This window comes from Rattus rattus, chromosome 17 (genome assembly GCF_011064425.1).
Source record: "Rattus rattus isolate New Zealand chromosome 17, Rrattus_CSIRO_v1, whole genome shotgun sequence".
NCBI classification, from domain to species: Eukaryota; Metazoa; Chordata; class Mammalia; order Rodentia; family Muridae; genus Rattus; species Rattus rattus.
Window position 1 is genome coordinate 20,360,633 of NC_046170.1, and position 22,386 is coordinate 20,383,018.

At 40.0% G+C, this 22,386-nt stretch overlaps 1 protein-coding gene across 1 annotated transcript in view; it reads right to left on the reverse strand.

The window, feature by feature from the left end:
- The window catches only part of Anapc10 (anaphase promoting complex subunit 10), a 55,003-nt gene that overhangs the window by 24,367 nt on the left and 8,250 nt on the right, over nucleotides 1-22,386 (reverse strand). Inside the window, exon 4 of the mRNA XM_032887352.1 lies at nucleotides 13,785-13,905. Within this exon, the coding sequence (XP_032743243.1) occupies nucleotides 13,785-13,905 (121 nt within the window). The remainder of the gene's footprint in view (nucleotides 1-13,784; nucleotides 13,906-22,386) is intronic.

The following is a 22,386-nucleotide window of genomic DNA, read 5'->3' on the forward strand; positions in this document are numbered from 1 at the left end:
GCAAGACTGTGGAACCCTGAGGGGTGAAGCCCAGCTGGCAAAGCAGACCGCTGGGAGAAGGTTTTGGAGGTTAGAGCCTAGCTTGGTTCTAGACTCACTTGCTCTTCTTCCTGCCGTGTATATACTTCTGCTACTTCTGTGAAGTATACTTCACATACTTCTGCTGCCATGAAGTTCTACTCAAGCACATGAGGCCAAACAACTATGAAATGAAGCTTCTGAAACAGCGAGTCAAAGCGGTCTTCCTTCCCTTGGCTGGGCATGGTCACAGGAAGGCAAGCGTCATACCACACTACGGCGGGACTTCCATCACGTCCTCCTTTATCACCACGCTCATTCACAACCCCAGCAGTACACGAGGGCTCTCTTCCCTTTCACAAGTCCCAGCTCCTTTATCTCCCTGATAATTATAGCGAACTATTATGTGTCTTCGGTTTGGGTTTCCCTGACGGCCTGTGATATATAGGACTGCTTCATGTATCTGTTAAGACACTTGAGTGTCTTTTATTAGTTTTGTTCTTGGAGCCAAGGTTGCCATGTAGCCCAGGCTAGCCTTGAACTCACAATGGAACAATGTAGTCTCAAACTCATGACTCTCCTACCTCAACTTCCCTAGTGCTAGCACGATCAACGTGCATGCACATACACAGCTGTGTATTCTTTTAAGAAAGGTTCACTGAAGTAGTGAACCTTTAATTGGGCTGTGGTTTTGTTGACTGCTTGGCTACTTTTGGGTATAGGAATTGTTTTTTGTCTTTTGGGGGGATTTTGGGTTTTTTTGTTTTGGTCATCAGTTTCTTAAACATTTTGAACACTAAGACCTTAATCTGAGTACAGCATGATTTGTTTCCCGTCTTTATAGGCTTCTTTTTGATTCTGAGGATTTTTCCCCATTGTTAAGAAGGAGGTTTTTTGTTTGAGGTAATCCTATTTGTCTAATTTTTCTTTTGTTTCCTGGGCATTTGAGGATATTAACAAACAACCTTTTCACAACCTAACCTAAGGCATTTCCTATGTTTCACAGTTTCAAGTCTTATGTGTAAACTTTGAGATGATTTTTATATATGGTTAGATATGAGAATTGAGTTCTAATCTTCTGCACATAAAAACCTAATTTTCCCAGAACCATTTATTAGAAACATGTCTTTCTTCATTTTGTGTTCTTATACAGTTAGCAAAGTTGGATATACACCCATAGATTTATTTCTAGGTTCTCTATCTTAGTCTCCTGGCTTATATTTTTATGCCAATATTGTGGTTATACCTGTTTTTATATAAATATTTGGTGTTTCTTTTAAAAATATTTTTTAAGAATCTTCTTAAGACAGGTCTTCAAGCCCAGTAGCATGGGGTGTACGCTGGATCTGGACTTGCCGTATAGCTGAGACTTATTGTTTATATAGGCTGTGGAAGACAGTCTATGTATATCAGCTGTGTAACATAAACTCACACGCAAGTCATTGTGGATGGGTTTGATCAATGAATACTGCCTTGCATCTTATTAAGACTCTAATTGTAACAGTAAGATTATCTTAACAGAAGAATAGACTTATTAACCACAGCTGTCAAAGTACCACATATGGATTTACATAGCTGTGCTACTGACCTAGACAAGGAGAGACAGAAAGGCCCTCTCTCATCCACGAAGAAAGAGAAATACCACAACAGCTCTCTGGGAATTAAAGACAAGTCATTGCTTTAAAAAGATGACTTCAAAAACAAAACACTTGTTAACAGATTTAACACCTGAAGATGAAATGAAGGCTTAAGATTCACTTAAATGTCAAGCTTACAGTCTAGAAATTCTAGAAATCAAGTATTAACAGTGAACCAAAGGGTGACCTTCACATATGCTGAAAGAACCCTCGTTAATATTAAGTTACAAGCTGTTCTTCTTTTCTTTTGTCTTTTTGTTTTTTGGTTGTTTTGTCTTGTTTGGGTGTGTGTGTGGGGGGGGTGTCAGTTTCTCTGTGTATCCTTGGCTGTTCTAGAACTTGTTCTGTAGACCAGGCTGGCCTCAAACTCAAAGATCTGCCTGCCTCTGCTTCCTCAGTGCTGGGATTAAAGGTGTAGGCCACCACCTCCTAGCCGCAAGCTGTTTCTCTAACAAGAGTTTAGAAACAACTTTGAGTGCCTTCAAGATATGCACAAGAAACTACATATCAGTTTCATACTTAAGCTCCACAGAGGTTTTAAAAAGAGATAATTAGCAAACTTCAGTTTTGTTGGATATTTATTTTCCCTTAACAGAGAAAAACAATACTAAGCACAAACATAATGTTAAAATACAAAAGATTTTACTAAGCAGTGGTGGCATACACCTTTAATCCCAACACTCAGGAGACAGGCAGAGGTGGACAGATCTCTTGAGTTTGAGCCCAATTTGGTCTACAGAGCAAGCTCCAGGGACAGCCAGGGCTACCTACCCAAAGAAACCCTGTTTTGAAAAACAACAACAACAAAAACCAAAAGATTTTAAAATTCAACAGCAGTGCCTTATTTGAAAGCTCTCGCTGAATAGCATTAATCCCGGAAGACAATACCACAGATGCAATGACAGAGCAGAAAGGAAATTAAAAGACTCTGAAATAAAAAATTCTCACTTCTGTCTGGAGAATCTCTTTTGTATATGCAATTTTGCTTATAAAATCTTAATGCTTTATGAAATTTTCTTAAACAGCAAGTTGCAAATCTTTAAAAATAAAATGAGTGACATATACTCAAAAAAATTATCTGTTTTGGCAAAAAAAAAAAAAAAAGAAAGAAAGAAAAGAAAAGTCAATTTGGCCCAAGTCAACTTTATGTGGATGGCAAGTCCATTCTCAGTCCCTCTCAGTTATGAGGATAAAGCGCACATTGCTAAGTCGTGGAGATCCGTCCGCAGTCCTCAGCAGTGATGGCAAGGACCGACCTAGCTACACTCCACAGCTGAAATGAAGGCAGGCCTGTGGGAGAGCCATTCAAATACATAAAGCGTCATCTGTTCTCCTCACCTTCAAATCTTAAGTTATTACTTCACCTCGGGGAGATTATAGAAAAGGAGTATTTGAAATATTTAAAATAAGCAAATCCATAATTTCTAGAAAAAAGAAACCCTACTAAAATACGTTAATATGTTCTAGAGCCTCTCGCAGACAAGAATCCATGGGAAAAGGACTTATTTAGACTTCCCATTCAGTTAAAACAGTCCTATACCTTATGACAGGATGGCTTCAAACCCTCCTAAAAGTTCAGTGTCTTAATTACTTCTTAGTATCTGAATTCACAGAAATCTCTCTTCTTAAATGAAACACGGGTATCAGAGAAATGGTTTTTTTAATTACTATCTACTTCATCTCTCCTTAAACTTCTTGAACATATAAAAGATAAAAATGTAATAAATTATCTAAAGATGTAACTTAAAGTACAAATTAAAAGGATATCCAAAATTTGTGATTCTTTAGTGAGAACTATACAAAACATAGTATATTCATTAAGTTGTTCAAGGAAACAGTTGAGACTCTCGCTAGGCCATGCTTAGGAGTAACTGGTATCACGAGGCCATGTCATCACCACACAGAAATATACAAGACAACTAGTAAGCTACCTACAAGACTCTCTTTCCAAACAGCTAATGCTTCAGCATTTAAATAAAAGAAGCAAAGACCAGGTATATCCCAAGGTCCAAACATCAGTTTCTCCTTTTAGCCTCAAAAGAATTTTGAACTGTCAAACTTACAAGAGAATACAAGACATCTTCATAAACACAGAGTCTTGTATGAGGATGCACACTTCCCAAAATACATCCAACAGTTTTTCAAGGTGAATACATTCTAGGAAAAACTACAACTAAGGCTACAACTAATGCATCAGTTGAAGCCTTCAGCTGATGAGAAAATAGGGCTACAAAGTAAAGTCAACAGTGACATCTAGCGGACATTTCAAGCACCATACACCAGACCAAAGTAATCTAGTGCTGCATGCAGTCCATGCCAGGACAACTTTTAGCTATAACTCCAAATGAGAAAAGCTTGTCTCCACAAAAAGCTTGTCAATATGAGCAGTCCACTTTGATAAATATGAACCATGTAACAAATCATAGAATTAAATGCTTAAGTCTTTCTAGCACAAGACACTGATTAAGTTTACTGGATATAAAACTAAAAGAAGGCTATCAACTGATCAAATGTGACCGTGATTCTAAAACTCAAGATATTTTTAATTAAGAAACATGAGAGCGAATGGAAAAACTAAGAAAAGGAATGTAACAGTATATACATACAAATGACCAGTAAGGTGTCTCAAAAAACAAACAAGTCCTGACATCAGCCAGATGGTAAAATGAAACTTTGCAAAACATGTCAATGAGACCAACTACACCTGTACACAAAAAAACCTTTGCAAAAGCTAGTAAGAAAGCCAGGTGAGTTTACAGAACCTGGATATGGGGTTAGGTGGCGATAAGCAGGACAGGAGAAGAGTTTGATATCAATCATGCCACTTTTCCCACAATCCCAAGCAGCATAGTGAGAAGAAATGTCCTCTGCCTGGACATTGCCTCAGACCCCAGTGTGGAGCCCAATCCAGGAAAACCCAGCATGAGGCAGGACACTACAACTCCTGATCACGCCAATGCCATGGATGCTCAACAAGTTTGTGTGTTTAGGGACAGATTTTAGGCTGCAGATCTGCCTGGCATACTCTGGCTCTGGGCCTATCCCATCACCACATTAGTGCCCAAGACTGAGTCCCTAGTACTAGTGTGCAGGCCATCTGCTGACCTGCCTTCAGTGACTGTTCACTTCAAGACTTGCCACCCAGATGTGTGGGGGTAATTATAGAGTCAGTCTCTCTCTCTTTCTCTCTTTCTCTCTCTCTCTCTCTCTCTCTCTCTCTCTCTCTCTCTCTCTCTCTCTCTCTCTCTCTCTCTCTGGATCAAGGCTACCTACCACAAAGCTACATCAGCCCCTATAGACACAGGCTTCTGGTTGTCCTTCATAAAAACAAGCTCTACTAGTGCTAAGACAATGACTTACACACCAGCTTGTCTACTGGAATCAGGCCAACATACCAGAGGACTCCAATGGCAGTCAAACCCATGGATCACAACTGTCCTTCCCAGGATCTCTAGATGGGCTGGCTGGTGGTAGGCTTCCCCAGACCGTCTTCAAACACTAGAATTTACTTCTTCAAGATCACAGAGAGTTACAGGACACGGGAACTGAGGAACAGTCTGGGCAGGATCCTTCCAGTTTCCGTCTGTGCCCGGAGCTGACCCTGTGCCACAGATCAATGGACCCAGATCCCACCATGAGAGAGCTGGTCTCCCAGGAGCACTGACACACAGGCTTACAGAAACCACTGTCAGAAACAGCAAGACCAGCTAAAACCAGAGACAACCAGATGTCAAAAGGCAAGTCCAAAAACCTAAGCAACAGAAACCAAGGCCACTTCACATCATCAGAGCCCAGTTCTCCCACCACAGCAAGTCCTGGATACCCCAACACACAGGAAAAGCAAGATTCGGATTTAAAATCACATCTCAGGATGATGTTAGAGGACTTTAAGAAGGATAGAAATAACTCCCTTAAAGAAATACTGGACAATACAAGTAAACAAGTAGAAGCCCTTAAAGATGAAACACAAAAATCCCTTTAAAAATTACAGGAAAACACAGCCAAACAGCTGAAGGAATTGAACAAAACCATCCAGGATATAAAAATGGAAATAGAACAAAGGAAGACAACCCTGGAGATAGAAAACCTAGGAAAGAGATCAGGAGTCATAAATGCAAGCATTACCAACAGAATACAGGAGAAAGAAGAGAGAATCTCAGGGGCAAAAGATACCAAAGAGGGCTGGAGAGATGACTCAGCCATTAAAGGCTAGGCTCACAACCAAAAATATAAAAGATAACAAAGAAAATATTGACACAATACTCAAAGAAAATGCAAAATGCAAAAAGCTCCTAACCCAAAACATCCAGGACACAAGGAGAAGATCAAACCTAAGGATAATAGGTATAGAAGGAGCGAAGACTCCCAACTTAAAGGGTCAGTTAATATCTTGAACAAAATTATAGAAGAAAACTTCCCTAACCTAAAGAAAGGGATGCCTATAGACATACAAGAAGCCTACAGAAACTCCAAATAGATTGGACCAGAAAAAAAAACTCCTCCCGTCACATAACAGTCAAACACCAAATGCACAAAGCAAAGAAAGAATATTAAAAGCAGTAAGAGAAAAAGGTCAAGTAACATACAAAGGCAGACCTATCAGAATTATACCAGACTTCTTATCAGAGACTATGAAAGCTACAATATCATGGACAGATGTCATAAAGACCCTAAGAGAACACAAATGCCAACCCGGGCTACTATATCCAGCAAAACTGTCCATTACCACAGATAGAGAAACAAAGATATTCCATGACAAAACAAAATTTACATAATATCTTTCCACAAATCCAGCCCTACAAAGGATAATAGAGGGAAAACTCCAATAGAAGGAGAGAAACTACACCTAAAAAAGCAAGAAAATAATCTTCTTTCAACTAACACAAAAGATGACAGCCACACAAATATAATTCCATCTTTAACAAAAATAACAGGAAGCAACATTCACTATTCCTTAATATCTCTTAACATCAACGGATTCAATTCCCAAACAAAAAAGACATAGACTAACAGACTGGATACATTTACAGAACCTAGGATTTTGCTGTATACAGGAAAAACACCTCAGAGACAAAGACAGACACTACCTCGGAGTAAAAAAAAAGTCTAGAAAAGAATTTTCCAAGTAAATGGTCCCAAGAAACTTGCTGGAGTAGCAATTCTAATATCAAATAAAATTGACTTGCAACCGCAATTTATGAAAAAAGATAAGGAAGGACACTTCATATTCATCAAAAGAGAAATTCACTGAGATGAACTCTCATTTCTGAATATCTATGCTCCAAATGCAAGGGCACCCACATTCATAAAAGGAACTTTACTAACAATCCAGCACACATTGCACTATACACAATAATAGTGGGAGACTTCAACACACCACTCTCAACAAATGACAGATTACAGAAACAGAGACTAAACAGAGACACAGAAACTAACAGAAGTTATGAACCAAATGGATTTAACAGATATCTACAGAACATCCCATCCTAAAACATAAGAATACACCTTCTTCTCAGAACCTCGGGTACCTTCTCCAAAACTGACCATATAATCAGTCACAAAACAGGCCTCAACAGATACAAGATGATAGACATAATCCCATGCATCCTATCGGATCACCACAGACTAAGGCTGGTCTTCAATAAAAACGAAAAAAACAGAAAGTCCACATACACATGGAAGCTGAACAATGTTCTACTCAATGATAACTTGGTCAAGAAAGGAATAAAGAAATTAAAGACTTTTTAGAATTTAATGAAAATGAAGACACAACATACCTGAACTTATAGGACACAATGAAAGTAGGGCTAAGAGGAAACCTCATAGCTCTGAGTGCCTGCAGAAAGAAACAGGAGGGAGAATACACTAGCAACCTGACAGCACACCTGAAAGCTCCAGAACAAAAAGAAGCAAATGCACCCAAGAGGAGTAGAAGGAAATAATCAAACTCAGGGCTGAAATCAGCCAAGTTGAAACAAAGTACTGTACAAAGAATCAACAAAACCAGCAGCTGGTTCTTTGAGAAAATCAACAACATAGATAAACTCTTAATCAGACTAACCACAGGGCACAGAGACAGTATCCAAATTAACAAAATCAGAAATTGAAATGGAGACATAACAACAGAAACTGAGGAAATTAAAAAAAAAAATCACCACATTCTACTATAAAAGCATATGCTCAACAAAACTGGAAAATATGGATGAAATGGAAAATTTTCTAGACAGATACCAGGTACCAAAGTTAAATCAGGATCAGATAAACCATTTAAACAGTCCCATAACTCCTAAAGAAATAAAAGCAGTCATTAAAGGTCTCCCAACCAAAATTAGCCCAGGACCAGATGGGTTTAGGGAAAAATTCTATCAAACCTTCATAAAAGATCTAATACCAATACTGTCCAAACTATTCCATAAAATAGAAACAGAAGGAACACTACCCAATTGGTTCTATGAAGCCATAATTACACTATACCTAACCCACACAAGGACCCGACAAAGAAAGAGAACTTCAGACCAATTTCCCTTATGAATATCAATGCCAAAATACTCAATAAAATTCTGGAAAACCGAATCCAAGAACACATCAAAATGATCATCCATCATGATCAAGTAGGCTTCATCCCAGGGATGCAGGGATGGTTCAACGTACAGAAATCCAACAATGTAATCCACTATATAAACAAATTAAAAGAAAAAACACATGTTCATCTCATTAGATGCTGAGAAAGCATTTGACAAAATTCAACACCCCTTCATAGTAAAAGTCTTGGAAAGATCAAGAATTCAAGGCCCACACCTAAACACAGTAAATGCAATATATAGAAAACCAGTAGCTGGGGTTGGGGATTTAGCTCAGTGGTAGAGCCCTTGCCTAGCAAGCGCAAGGCCCTGGGTTCAGTTCTCAGCTCTGGAAGAAAAAGAAAGAAAGAAAGAAAGAAAGAAAGAAAAAAAAAAAAAAGAAAACCAGTAGCCAACATTAAACTAAGTGGATAGAAACTTGAAGCAATCCCACTAAAATCAGGGACTAGACAAGGCTACCTACCCAATCTCTCCCTACCTATTTAATATAGTACTCCAAGTCCTAGCCAGAGCAATCAGACAACAAAGGGAGGTCAAAGGGATACAAATTGGAAAGGAAGAAGTCAAAATATCACTATTTGCAGATGATATGATAGTATACTTAAATGACCCCAAAAATTCCACCAGAGAACTTTTACAGTTGATAAACAACTTCAGTTTCAGTGGCTGGATATAAAATAACTCAAACAAATCAGTAACCTTCCTCTACAGGATAAACAGGCTGAGAAAGAAATTAGAGAAATGACACCCTTCACAATAGTCTCAAATAACATAAAATACCTCGGTGTGACTCTAACCCAAGCAAGTGAAAGATCTGTAATGACAAGAACTTCAAGACTTTGAAGAAAGAAATTGAAGATCTCAGAAGATGGAAAGATCTCCTATGCTCATGGATTGGTAGAATTAATATAGTAAAAATGGCCATTTTCCCAAAAAGCAATCTACAGATTCAATGCAATCCCCATCAAAATTCCAACTCAATTCTTCATAGAGTTAGAAAGAACAATTTGCAAATTCATTTGAAATAACAAAAAAACCCAGGATAGCAAAAACTATCCTCAACAATAAAAGAACTAGGGGAAATCACCATCCCTGACCTCCAGCTGTTTTACAGAGCAATAGTGATAAAAAAACTGTATAGAATTGGTACAGAGACAGGCAGTTAAATCAATGGAATAGAATTGAAGACACAGAAATGAACCCACACACCTATGGTCACTTGATCTTTGACAAAGGAGCTAAAACCATACAGTGGAAAAAAGATAGCATTTTCAACAAATGCTGTTGGTTCAACTGGAGGTCAGCATGTAGAAGAATGCAAATTGATCCATTCTTATCATCCTGTACAAAGCTCAAGTCCAAGTGGATCAAGGAACACATAAAACCAAATACACTGAAACTAATAGAAGAGAAAGTGGGGAAGAGCCTCGAACACAGGGGCACTGGGGAAATTTTCTTGAACAGAACACCAATGGCTTATGCTCTACGATCAAGAATCGACAAATGGGATTTCATAAAATTGCAAAGCTTCTGTAAGGCAAAGGACACTGTCATTAGGACAAAATGGCAACCAACAGATTGGAAACAGATCTTTAACAATCCTTATCCAATAAAGGGCTAATATCCAATATATACAAAAGACTCAAGAAGTTAGACTTCAAAGAATCAAATAACCCTATTTAAAAATTGGGGTAGAGCTAAACAAAGAATTCTCAGTTGAGAAATATCGAATGGCTGCAAAGGCCCTAAAAAAAAAAATGCTCAACATCCTTAGTCATCAAATCAAAACAACCCTGAGATTCCACCTCACACTAGTCAGAATGGCTAAAATCAAAAACTCCGGTGACAGCAGATGCTGGTGAGGATATGGAGAAAGAGGAACACTCCTCCATTGTTGGTGGGATTGCAGACTGGTACAACCATTCTGGAAATCAGTCTGGAGGTTCCTCAGAAAATAGGACATTGCATTACCTTAGGATCCAACTATACCATTCCTGGGCATACACCCAAAAGATGCCCCAACATACAACAAAGACACATGCTTCACTCTGTTCATAGCAGCCTTATTTATAATAGCCAGAAGCTGGAAAGAACCCAGACGCCCTTCAACAGAGGAATGAATTAAAAAAATGTAGTACATCTACACAATGGAGTACTACTCAGCTATCAAAAACAATGACTTCATGAAATTCATAGGCAAATGGATTGAAATAGAAAATATCATCCTGAGTGAGGTAACCCAATCACAAAAGAACACACATGGTATGTACTCACTGATAAGTGGGTATTAGCCCAAAAGCTCAGAATACTGAAGATATATAATCCACAGACCACATGAAGCTCAAGAAGGATGACCAAAGGGCAGATGCTTCAGTCCTTCTTAAAAGGGGGAACAAAGCCAAGACTGAACCCCCAGTGAACGTGATTGTTGGAGGGAGGGCGGTAATGGGGGAGGATGGGAAGGGGAACACTCATAGAGAAGGGGAGGAGGAGGGGCTGGGGGATGTTGGCCGGGAAACCGGGAAGGGGAATAACAATAGAAATGTAAATAAGAAATACTCAAGTTAATAAAGATGAAAAAAAAGAGGGGGGGACAAAAATATTCATAGGAGGAGATATGGAGACAAAGTTTGGAGCAGAGACTGAAGGAATGGCCATTCATAGCCTGCCCCACCTGGGGATCCAGCCCATATACATACATCCACCAAACCCCGACAATATTGTAGAGGCCAAGAAGTGCTTGCTGACAAAAACCTGATATAGCTGTCTCCTGAGAGGCTCTGCCAGAGCATGACAAATACAGAGGTGGATGCTTATAGCCAACCATTGAACTGAGAACAGGGTCCCCAATGGAGGAGTTAGGGAAAGGACTGAAGGAGCTGAAGGGGTTTGCAACCCCATAAGAAGAACTACAATATCAGACTCCCCAGAGCTCCCTGGGACTAAACCACCATCCCAAGAATACACAGGGATGGACCTATGGCTCCAGCCACATATGTAGCAGAGGTTGGCCTTGTCAAGCATCAACAGGAGGAAAGGCCCTTGGTCCTGTCAAGGCTCGATGCCCCAGTGTAGAAGAATGTCAGGGTGGAGAGGTGGGAGGGAGTAGGTAGGTGGATCCTGCCCCATGTTCAGTGGCTAACAACCCCCTGGATCCCTAGTTTCATGGGACCTAACTCTCTCTTTTAGCCTCCAAAGGCTCCCTATACATGTGTGCATACAATAACAAAAACATACACACACACATATAAAGAAATCATTTACATTAAAAGCACATCAATTCACGATTTTTAATATATAAGAGCAAAGATTCTTCCCAAATCTGAGGAAAAACAAAAATCCAGGATCAAGAGAGCCAAAATCCCTGAGCTGACTCAATCCCAGCAGTGACAGTGGCACTTTGCTGGGATGGGCTTTTCAGTGACATGGCTGCTTGAGCTGCACTTCTGGAAGTAACCCCCAAACTCACTGATCACTAAGCTAACTTGAATGGAAATGTTTACTCAGTGTATCCTCAGTGCCCTAGTGTCCTGGCTAGTTTTATATCAACCTGACATACGCTAGAGTCATGAGAGAGCAGGGAGCCTCAACTAAGAAAACGCCTCCATAAGGCCAGCCTATAGGCAAGCCCAGATGGGAATTTTCTTAAATCAGTCACTGATCCAGAAGGCCCAGCCCATTGTGGATGGGGCCATGTCTGGTCTCGGGGTCCTAGTTCTGCAATTAAGTAATCTGAGTGAGCCATGGGAAGCAAGGCAGTAAGCAGCATCCTCCATGGCTTCTGCATAACCTCCTGCCTCCAGGTTCCTGCCCTGCTTGAGTTCCTCCCCTCACTGCTTTTAAAGATGAGCTGTAAAGCAAACTCCCACTCCCTGAGTTGCTTTGGTCAGTGTTTCATCCCATAGTAGGAACCCTAACCAAAACACTACCTAGTATAAATGGATGTTTGTTTCTCTTGTTTTCTCCAAGAAAACATAATGATTCTATATAAAAAGGCATACATTCATTGGCATCAAAACAAAACATGAGGCAGTTAAGTAAAAGTATGTAAAGATAAATTGTCATTAGTTTACAATTAGTAGCCATTATAATCATAAGATCTTTTATATAAAACTTGTAGTAATCACAAGTCTCTATGCAAAAGACAAAGACTAAGCTCAACATGCATGGGAAAGTTACTAAGCACAAAGTAGAGAAGAAAGAAGGAAGAGCCTACTGTGAGCAGACAGCAATGAAAATACGGCAGCGGCAAAGCCCAGCCTACGGATCATCACTGAACACCATCAATCGAACACTGAGTGGCTGGTGCGCAGTCAGGGCTCAGCTGAGCACATGCTGCCAAAAGGCGCTAGCCCCACACTTAAGACCATACAGACTCAAGAGTGAAGGGACAGAAAGGACATTCTATGACAGAAAACACAGAGAAAAGCACTCCACATTTTAAAAGAGTAGAGCTTGGTCCCCAGCTCCAAAAAAAGAAAAAAAAAAAAAAGAATAGAGCTATACAGGTGCATGCATTTGTAAAACTCATCAAATAATATACTTAAGATTTACATAAAATGATGTTTACCCTATAAATACCGGTAACTTACTGATAGTTATCATGCTCACACATTTGACATAAAGAGGTAAACAGTGGAATCTACCTCGAGCTGGAAGTCTGACTTAGCTCCCCCTCACCTTGATAACTGAGTCAGTGAGAGCAGGCTGAGGACCTGGCAGGGGACAACTTGAGGAAGACGAGTTCACCGTTAGATAATGTACGTTTCCTTCCCTAGTGCAGCCCCTAGGATCTGATGAGGTTGTCTGTGTCTCCCTTCATAGCCATGGCCTTCTCTTCGGTCTTTTTCTTTCAGACACTGGCTAGAGCCTAAGCACGCTCTCCCTGGTTCTGGCTTCCTTACTCTTTCTCTACCGCTGCCCTCCCTAGCATACAACTCCCTGCCCGTGTCAGCTCACCGCAAGCAGCATGGCCTTCCCCACTCTTTCCTCCATTCTTCTCCTCTGGGCAACTGTTACCCTTACAGCTTGCGTGCCCTTGAACTTTTCTTTTAAACTATAAATAAACTGTCCAGGAGTTTCCATGAGTCCATTCCTTTTTTTTTTTTCTTTCATTATTGAGACTAAGAGCCCCAAAAGGAGACCCTGATTTCCCAAGTATTATATGATGGCACCAGTAGGACTTGCCAAGATTTCTGGTAACATTTGTTACCTGCCTGTTAATTCTTCAATCAGCAGTGAAAGAGAACATGTTCCTATACCCTAAATGATATCAGGAACCTGTAACTTATTTTGATGAACTAAAAAATGAACTTAATAAAGCAAATGTAGTAAAAGATTAAAGCATTCTGAAGGTGAGGGGATTACTGTACAATTCTCTTAGCCTTTCTTATAGCTGAAAATTCTATAATAAAGCACTAGAAAAAAATGGCAGTTTAAAAAATATAAATATTATATGCATAGTTTTCAATATAATTTTCTTCTTTTCTGACTATCATTTATAGAATGAGTTAAAGAAACACACATTAAAAAAAAATAAAAAACATACCCGGATTTCTTGAAGGTTGTGAAAATTATTTCCTACTCTGACTGAGATTTTGCTTGGAGTGTAGCTTTCATCAGATTTATAGTCTGCATAAATACATAACGTCTTCACTGTTGTTTTTCTTCTAAAAACAATAAAATAAAAGCATGTGCTTTATCATACATATCAAAGAATTATTGCAAAGCATATTCTCTTCTGATGTGAAACATCATGAGACAAAGCTGAGCGGTGTAAGGCACACCTTTAATCCCAGGGTTTGGTTGGAGGAAGGCAGGTGGGTCTCTGTGAGCTGGAGGCCAGACAGCCAGGGCTACACAGAGAAAAATGCCGTCTCAAAAATCATACACATATACATACATACGTACATACATACATACATACATACATCACAAGACAAATATTTCAATCAACAATTTCCTTTTATTTCAACTTACAGGTTAAAACATGCAAAAACATAAGTACAAATATAGCATTTTACACAAACATACCTCCTCACTGAGAACATTGTTAAGAACTAAAAATATGGGGTTGGGGATTTAGCTCAGTGGTAGAGCGCTTGCCTAGGAAGCGCAAGGCCCTGGGTTCGGTCCCCAGCTCCGAAAAAAAGAACCAAAAAAAAAAAAAAAAAGAACTAAAAATATGCATAAGAAGCAATTAAGTCAAGTCAGGTACTTCAACATCAATAATGTCTAACCTTTTTATTTAGACATTACACAAACAAAGTGTTCTAACATGCTTGGATTTCTTTATTAATTACTTAATTCCTTATATTAAAACTTAAAAATACCTAGCTAAGTAATAAAATGAACTCAACAAATAAACACCTCAAAAAATAAAAAGCATACCCTGCCACTTAATGTACAAAATAAATTTCTATTCTACTGTAAAATACACATCCCTACCCCGGGAATAAGAAGAAAGGTACATTACAGGAAATTCACCTTGGGAAATGAAAAAGAAAGAAAAACACGAGAAAACATCCTATGCTAAAAGCCAAAAGAAGAAATGTAAATAGAGATACTGTTTGCCATCATTCAAGAAAATATCAGCAAGACTGGTGGGACCCAAGTTCCATTAGAAAAAGAGTGGGGCAGCAAATAAATTTGTGGCTCAACAATTTCATTGCTTTCTGATCATTTTAGATGTGTGTGTTTTATTTGGGGTACTGATAAAGGTCAGAAAGCTGGAGAGGGGCTACTGATGTGTGGAGGTAGAAGAATGAATGCGGGAGGGTGGGGGTTAAAAGAGACTCCCATAGGTGCATGTATTTGAATGCTGAGCTAGGTAAACGTCCGTGAGTGTTCTAATTCTACATAGAAAATCATGCCATTCATCAGGTGACTGCATATGGGGAGATGGAATGTACAGACCGAGTCAAAGTGGAAGATGCTGGGATTGCTCAAAGCTTCACTCTGTTCATGGTCGCTACACTGCATGCCTACTACGTCTAAGGCACCTTGCAAAGTCCAGATGTGTTTGTCTGCCTTCCTTTAGTTCACTGTATTCGGTCTGTTTAACAGTCATTGACTACTATCAGTTTACAGTGGAGAGTAGGTGGCTGCACGTGTTGACACTTGCACTAAACCATAGTTCTTTCTTGAGGCTTATGCATCTCCAGAAATGATGGCTATAACTTACGCTATATACATAGTTATACAGGTTTGTAGAAGCAACCGCTACTGCACTGAAAGTTTAAAACTGCTACTCTAGGAGGAACAGCAAAATCTTTTTAAAACAACTAAAGTTTGCCTCATACTAATTCAGAAAGTAGTAATACTGCATAAAAATCATAGTTTCTCAAATAATGCACTTGGGAAGACAAAATACAGACCGGGTGATAGTGGAAGATGCTGGGATCACTCGGATCCCACTGTAATCATGGTCACTGCATTGAATGAACACCTACTGTATGCCAAGAGCCTTGTCAGACCCCTAGGAAACACTGCTAGAAGGGAAGGGAGAAATCTTTCCCTGACTCACTGGCCTTCTTGACTTCCCTCAGTCCTCCTACGTAAAACACGCTCTCCCAACAAACAGCTTCAGGCGGGAAGCTAGCACTTCCTTTGTTCTTCATGCCACACATGTAATAAAACCAAGCATGTCTAGTTTGGGATGAGTAAGTCTTTAATTCTAGGGTTTGCTATTACCACATACACTTAACTGAAGACTGGATGCAGTTAAGTGTGCTTCTCCTTGGCTTCTCAGTTCTAACAAGTCATATTTTGTCCTACTGACTCCTGAGTAATTTCTCATTAAGAATCTCTGCCACAGCAGGCAGTGGTAACTTCCCAGCACTTGGGAAGCAGGGGCAAGCGGATCTCTGTGAATTCAAGGTCAGCCTGGTTTACAGAGTTCTATTCAGAGAAACTGTGTCTTGAAAAACAAAACAAAACAAACAAAAGTATCTATGACATTACAATGGGAGATGTCTGCAACAGGTAGTCATAGCTATCTACTCCAGTTGCCTTTATCCCTTCCTCCTTCAAAATATCCCACTGAAAGAGCCATGCTACCTCAAAAGTAGTTATAACTAAGTTGTAGCCCCTAAGTGTTAACCTTGTACTGTAATGCAGCAGTGTTTCAAGGGAAGATATGCCCCTCTTATCTCCCCTCCTACTCCATTCTGCTGTCACAACTATTGGAATTCTCCAGTAGGGGTCGTCAGGAGTTCACCTTAAAACTAAAGCCTAAAAGGAAAGAAGGGAAGAGTGAAAGAAGGGAGTGCCCTAGAGTCACGAATACCTTCAGGGTATCACAGCACCTTTTAGCTTTCTCTTGGCATGAAAACAGAGAGGCAATAAATGTCCACCTGATTGAAAACACTTGTTAAAGACTCTACACTAGAAGTAGTTAACACACATTATGTCCACTGCACAGATGAGAAAACTTGCACTGAGAACAAGCTAACCTAGAATTCCTACTTACAAATCTAAGAGTCAAAAGTAATCTAAGTCTATAATCACATACAGTAATGTAAATAACTCCTAATTTACAATACTTAAAACACAAAGCAATTGGAAAATTCTGTTTACTTTCCCTCTTAACATACTATATATTACTAAATAGCATATGGCCTATACACTTGTCTAAAACTAAGACAAATAATTTATATTTATTCTTTGTTTCTAGAACAATAGTAAAAATGTGTTTTCTGAGTTTGCTTCTAATCATTATTAATTGGATGCTAAAATAGATCTTCTACTAAAAACAGAAGTGATGAAAGTTTAATATTAAATTTCAGCATATATAGTATTAAAAAAGACAAAAAAAAAAAAAAGTCTGGACTATCTGCTGGCCACAGAAAAGCTGCAAGACTTGCCTTTTTCCCACAAACTCTAGAATACAAGAAAACACAGAACTATTTCTGCAGGCTTGAGAACCATGGGACTATAGGCCCAGAGCAAAAAGAAACAAGGAGAACTGCCCAGTGAGCAGGGACCCTGACTGCAGTCATCTCTGAACTGAAATGTAAGGAGGTGAGAAGCCAACCAAGTCTGGCAGCCTCACCACACAGCAGAAAGTCAGTGGGGGCGGCAGAGAGCAGGCAGGGGGAGGTACAAGTCTATATTGCAGGCAAAGACTAACCACTGGGAGAACACGGACTAGAGAACAGCCAGCCATCGACATGGAGGGCTGGGCATGAGTGCAATCCCAACAACCAAAGAAAAAGGTCTCCTCAAATACTTACACTTATTTCAGACCCTGGACAGCAAACGTCCTAAGGGTGCTCATTCTGACAAAGAGAGCCAGCATTACACAGTGTCTGGGGACTCGTGTGAGGAGGCCGGAGGTGACAGCTTTCTCTTGTTAATGTTTGTTGTCTACCTCCTGAGTAAGCCTGTTAAAGGATACAGTAGTTTCCAGAAGGAATTCGGAAAAAGTCTTAGTGAAGAAGCAGAGCTGGGGTCCCAGCTGCCTTAAATCAGAGAACAAAGAGGGTCACAAAAAGTAAAATAACACCAGTCTATTGTTCGGGAAGAAACAATTACTGTTTATAACGTTGTCATCTATACTGACATATAACAGGCTATCACTGAGTCTAATGAATGACTAAATTTATTATAGTTTTTCCCATAATTTCTAATATCATAAGTATAAAAATAAACAAAAAAATTGTTGGAGTTATAAATAGAAGTTTACCGTGGGCTTTGAGAACAGACTAATGAGTTCTAGCTTGCAAGTACAAGCCAAATGGGTGTGCCTTCTACTTTTTAAATAAAGTTTCACTTAAAGAAATATTCATTTACATGTTTTCTGTGATTGCTTTTACATTCAGATAAAAAAAATTGAGTATCTGCAATAGAGTATATAAAGAACTTTTATAAATCTGCAACAGAAACAACTTTAAAATGGGCAAAGGATTTAAATAGCAGTTCTTCAAAGAGGACATACAAATGGCCAGTCAGTACACAAGAAGACGCCTAACATCACAAATCAGCAGGTGTCATGGTGTGAATGACAAATGACCCTCACAGGCTCCTGTGCTTGAACACCTGGTCCCCCGCTGGTGGCGCTCTGCTAGGGGTTATGAAACTTTAGTACATAGGGCCTGACTGACAAGGACATACCACTGAGGCAGATTTAAAAGATAGCCTAGTCTACCTTTCTAATCTGTAAAGATGTGAGGAGCTGCTCTCTCACACACACGCACACACTCTCCTGCTCCTTCTTCCACCATACCTCCCTTGCCATGATAGCCTATAGCTTCTGTAACTGAACCAAAGCAACCCTTCCTCCTTAAGTGGTCCTGTCAGCCAAGCCATTTTACCTGACAGAAGTAACAAATCTACCCAGGAAACAAAAATCAAAACTATTGTGTTCACTTCATATAAATTAACATAATCATTACTTCAAAAAAGAAAATCACGGGCTGGAGAGATGGCTCAGTGGTTAAGAGGACTGAATGCTCTTCCAGAGGTCCTGAGTTCAAATCCCAGCAACCACATGGTGGCTCACAACCATCTGTAATGAGATCTGATGCCCTTTTCTGGTGTGTCTGAAGACATCTACAGTGTACTCATATATAATAAATAAATCTTAAAAAAAAAAAAAGAAAAAGAAAATCACAGATTCTAATATAATATGAGGGTGGGGGGTTTATATGCACTGTCCATGGGAATGTAAAATAGGGTATTTTTACGTAAAACAGTACGGACATACCTTAAAATATTAAACAGAACTACCATTTGATTCGAATAGTGGGAAAAATAATAGAACCTATATTTTAGAAGGGGATTCTGTAGATTACAAGAAAAGGTATATACCTAAAACTCTATTAATAAAACTATTCAAGAAGTGGAGTATAAACTACTTCATGATTTTTTAGTAAGCAGTAAGATTGTAATTTACAAAACAAATGCTAGTATTAAACAATTACATTTGGATGCTCAATAGTGAATTTTTAGGCTATCATGCTGGAATCCCTGGACCAGCAATTCATCTTAGGTTTACAGGAAGAGAACGTCAAAAGCGCAGGCTCTGACATCAGAATTCTTATATTCAAACTGAAATTCTACAACTTATTTATTATGTGACCCGGACTTGTTTATCTAGGCCTCTAAGAAATTTTGACCGTATCAGTTATTTTTCTCATTGTTTGACACCTGATGAGAAGCAAAGGAAGAAGGACTTTGCCTCATGCTTTGAAGGCACAGTCATCATGAAAGGGAATGAGTGGCAGAGGAAGAGCTCGTGGCTATGGCACCCGGAGTACCAGGCTAATAGCTCACATCTGTGCAGAAGCAAAGAACAGGACGTGCTGCCACTCCTTTGGCTTTCTCCTTTCTCCTCTTCTCACTTTAGGTCCCCAGGCCATAGAGTGATGCCAATAGCATTCAGGGTGAATCTGGCCTCTTCAGGCCAGCTCTTTTGGAAAGCCCTGACAGATACACCCAGAAGTGAGTGTCTTCTAGGGAACTGTCAGAGTTAGGATTTAATATTGCTGTGATGAAACACCATGACAGAAGTCACTTATGAAGGGAAAGGGTTAAATTCTCTCACAATTCCAAATAACAGCTCATCATCAAAAGCACTGTGGGCAGGAATTCAAGCAGGGCAGGACCCCAGCGGCAGGAGTGGATGCGGAAGTCACAGAGGGTACTGCTCACAGGCTTGTTTCCCATTGCTTGCTCAGCCTGCTTTCTTCTAGAACTCAGGACCACCAGCCCAGATGGCCCCCCTTAAAAGGGCCATCAATCACTAAGAAAATGCCCTCCAGTCAGATCTTATGGACTCATCAGTTTTCTCAATTGAGCTTCCCCTCCTTTTAGATAACTCTAGTTTGTATTGACATAAAACTAGTCGCCACAAAAGTTCTAAACCTGATTAAGGTGATGATGGAGACTTTTTTTTTTTCTTTTCTTTTCTTTTCTTCGGAGCTGGGGACCGAACCCAGGGCCTTGAGCTCGCTAGGCAAGTGCTCTACCGCTGAGCTAAATCCCCAACCCCGATGGAGACTTTTTGGTGAAGAACATGTCACCCCATGAAACATGCAAGCTATGTCCTTCCTGTTCATGGCTTCCTGCCTTTGCCCATGTTTGCAGTGAGAAAGCAGACAGATAAGAAGATGAGAAGTCTGGATAGGAGAAGGATGAGCCCTGCTAGAGCTGCAGACAGAAGCCTACAGTTTGGCAGCTGTCTGAGTCACAGTTCTATTGCTGTGAAGACACCAGGACCAAGGCAACACTCACAAAAGAAAGTGTTTAATTGCAGGCTTGATTACAGTTTCAGAGTCAGCCCATGATCATCATGGCATCATGGGGCTGAGAGCTTATCCCTTTTGATCTGTGGGCAGAGAGCGCCTAGGCCTGGCATGCACTTTAGAAACCTCAAAGCATGACCCCACCCATTGAAAAGCCTAGGGTAGGGGTTGGGGATTTAGCTCAGTGGTAGAGCGCTTGCCTAGCAAACACAAGGCCCTGGGTTCGGTCCCCAGCTCCGAAAAAAAGAAAAGGAAAAAAAAAAAAAAAAGAAAAAAAGAAAAGCCTAGGGTACAGCTTGACGAGTACTATGTATGAAGCTGTGAAGACAAGCCCAATGTGCAATGGAAACCCAGATATTAGAGAAACCAGGAACATGAATAGCACCCCCCCCCTCCAAAAAAAAGCACAAGGCACTGCATGGAGCTAGCTTAAAAGAGAAGCCATGCATTCTATAGGCCTACAGTTTAAAGGTGGACCTCCCCAACCCTATGGAGCACAGATGATGGACATCAGGATGCAGAGCTCAGGCTTACCCTGCTAAGTTTCGGTCTCACTTTGGTCTGCTCTCTCCTTCCTATGCTTGTTTGTCTCTCTTGAATGGGAATGTTTAACCACTATATGCTGGAATTGTATGTGTATTTTTTTTTCTTTTTAAATCTTACAGGGGTTTATAGTTAAGAGAATGCCTTAAGTCTCAGAAGAGAACTTGGGGTTTTCAGTGGGATAACTGGAGGACTACTAAGAATTTTACACTTGATCTTAGCCAAAAGGCTAAGCGATCTACTAAGAATTTTAAAGATGGACTGAATACATTTTGCATAACAAGATGGCTATGAGCCTAAGTCAAATGGGAAATTCCCTTACAGGTTCATGTCCCCAGCGAATGGAATTATTGAAAGGTGGGGCCAAGTTAGAGGAGTCAGTTACTTAGTATTCGAGTTGAAAGAGAGATTAGCCTGGACATTTATAACTTGACCCCACTTACTGCCCTGGTTCAGCTCCCTTATCTGCTGAAAGGTGAACCATCAGCCTCGCTTTTCTACCATTATGCTTCCTACATTATAATGAACTATACCCTTAAGCTATGAGACAAAGGCCTTCCTTAAGTTGTTTCTTGTCAGGTATCTGGTTTCACTATCAGTGGTAATTATTTGAGTAATCCTGATTTCTTCTTCTTCTCCTTTTCTTTCTTTCTTTCTTTCTTTTTTTTTTTTTTTTTTTTTTTAGACAAGATCTCTATGAGTAGTCCTGGCTGTCCTGGAACTCTGTAGACCAGGCTGTCCTCGACCTCACAGAAAACTGCCTGCCTCTGCCTCCCAAGTGCTGGGATTAAAGGTATGTACTATCATGCCTGGCAGTAGCTAGACTCTTACTTAACCTTTAAAGAAGTTAACTGGTATCCCAGACAACCTAGAAGAGCAGGTGGCATACTACGCTAGCAAAGTGCTGCCATGCGCCTTCTTTGTAGGAAGTTTAACTGAGGGCACTGAAGTCCGTCACTGACGTACTGAGAGTTGCCTGTTCTGATACCGCAACAGCTGAAGTAGAGACCAGAGGCACCGCAAGATTCAAACAGGTACTATCTACTCAAAAGAAGTTTGCTGATAGGTACCCTACAACAACAGAAGGAGCCCCTAAAAGTCTACCGTTTTAGAATGGTAGAGGGCATAAAGGAGGACGATAGCCAGGCTGACTAGTTTCCATACTGCCAATAAATCCAGAGCACTGTTTTTACAAAAGTTAAATGGAAATAGGAGAAGCACATAAATGCCACAACTAAGAACTTCCACGCATGGTGGATTAAGGCGCTTCACCAGGTCAAAGTCTATTTGTCTACTGTATCTCCTAAGTTAAATCCCATTATTTCACAACTGTCTACATAAAGCATCATCAGAAATGTATAA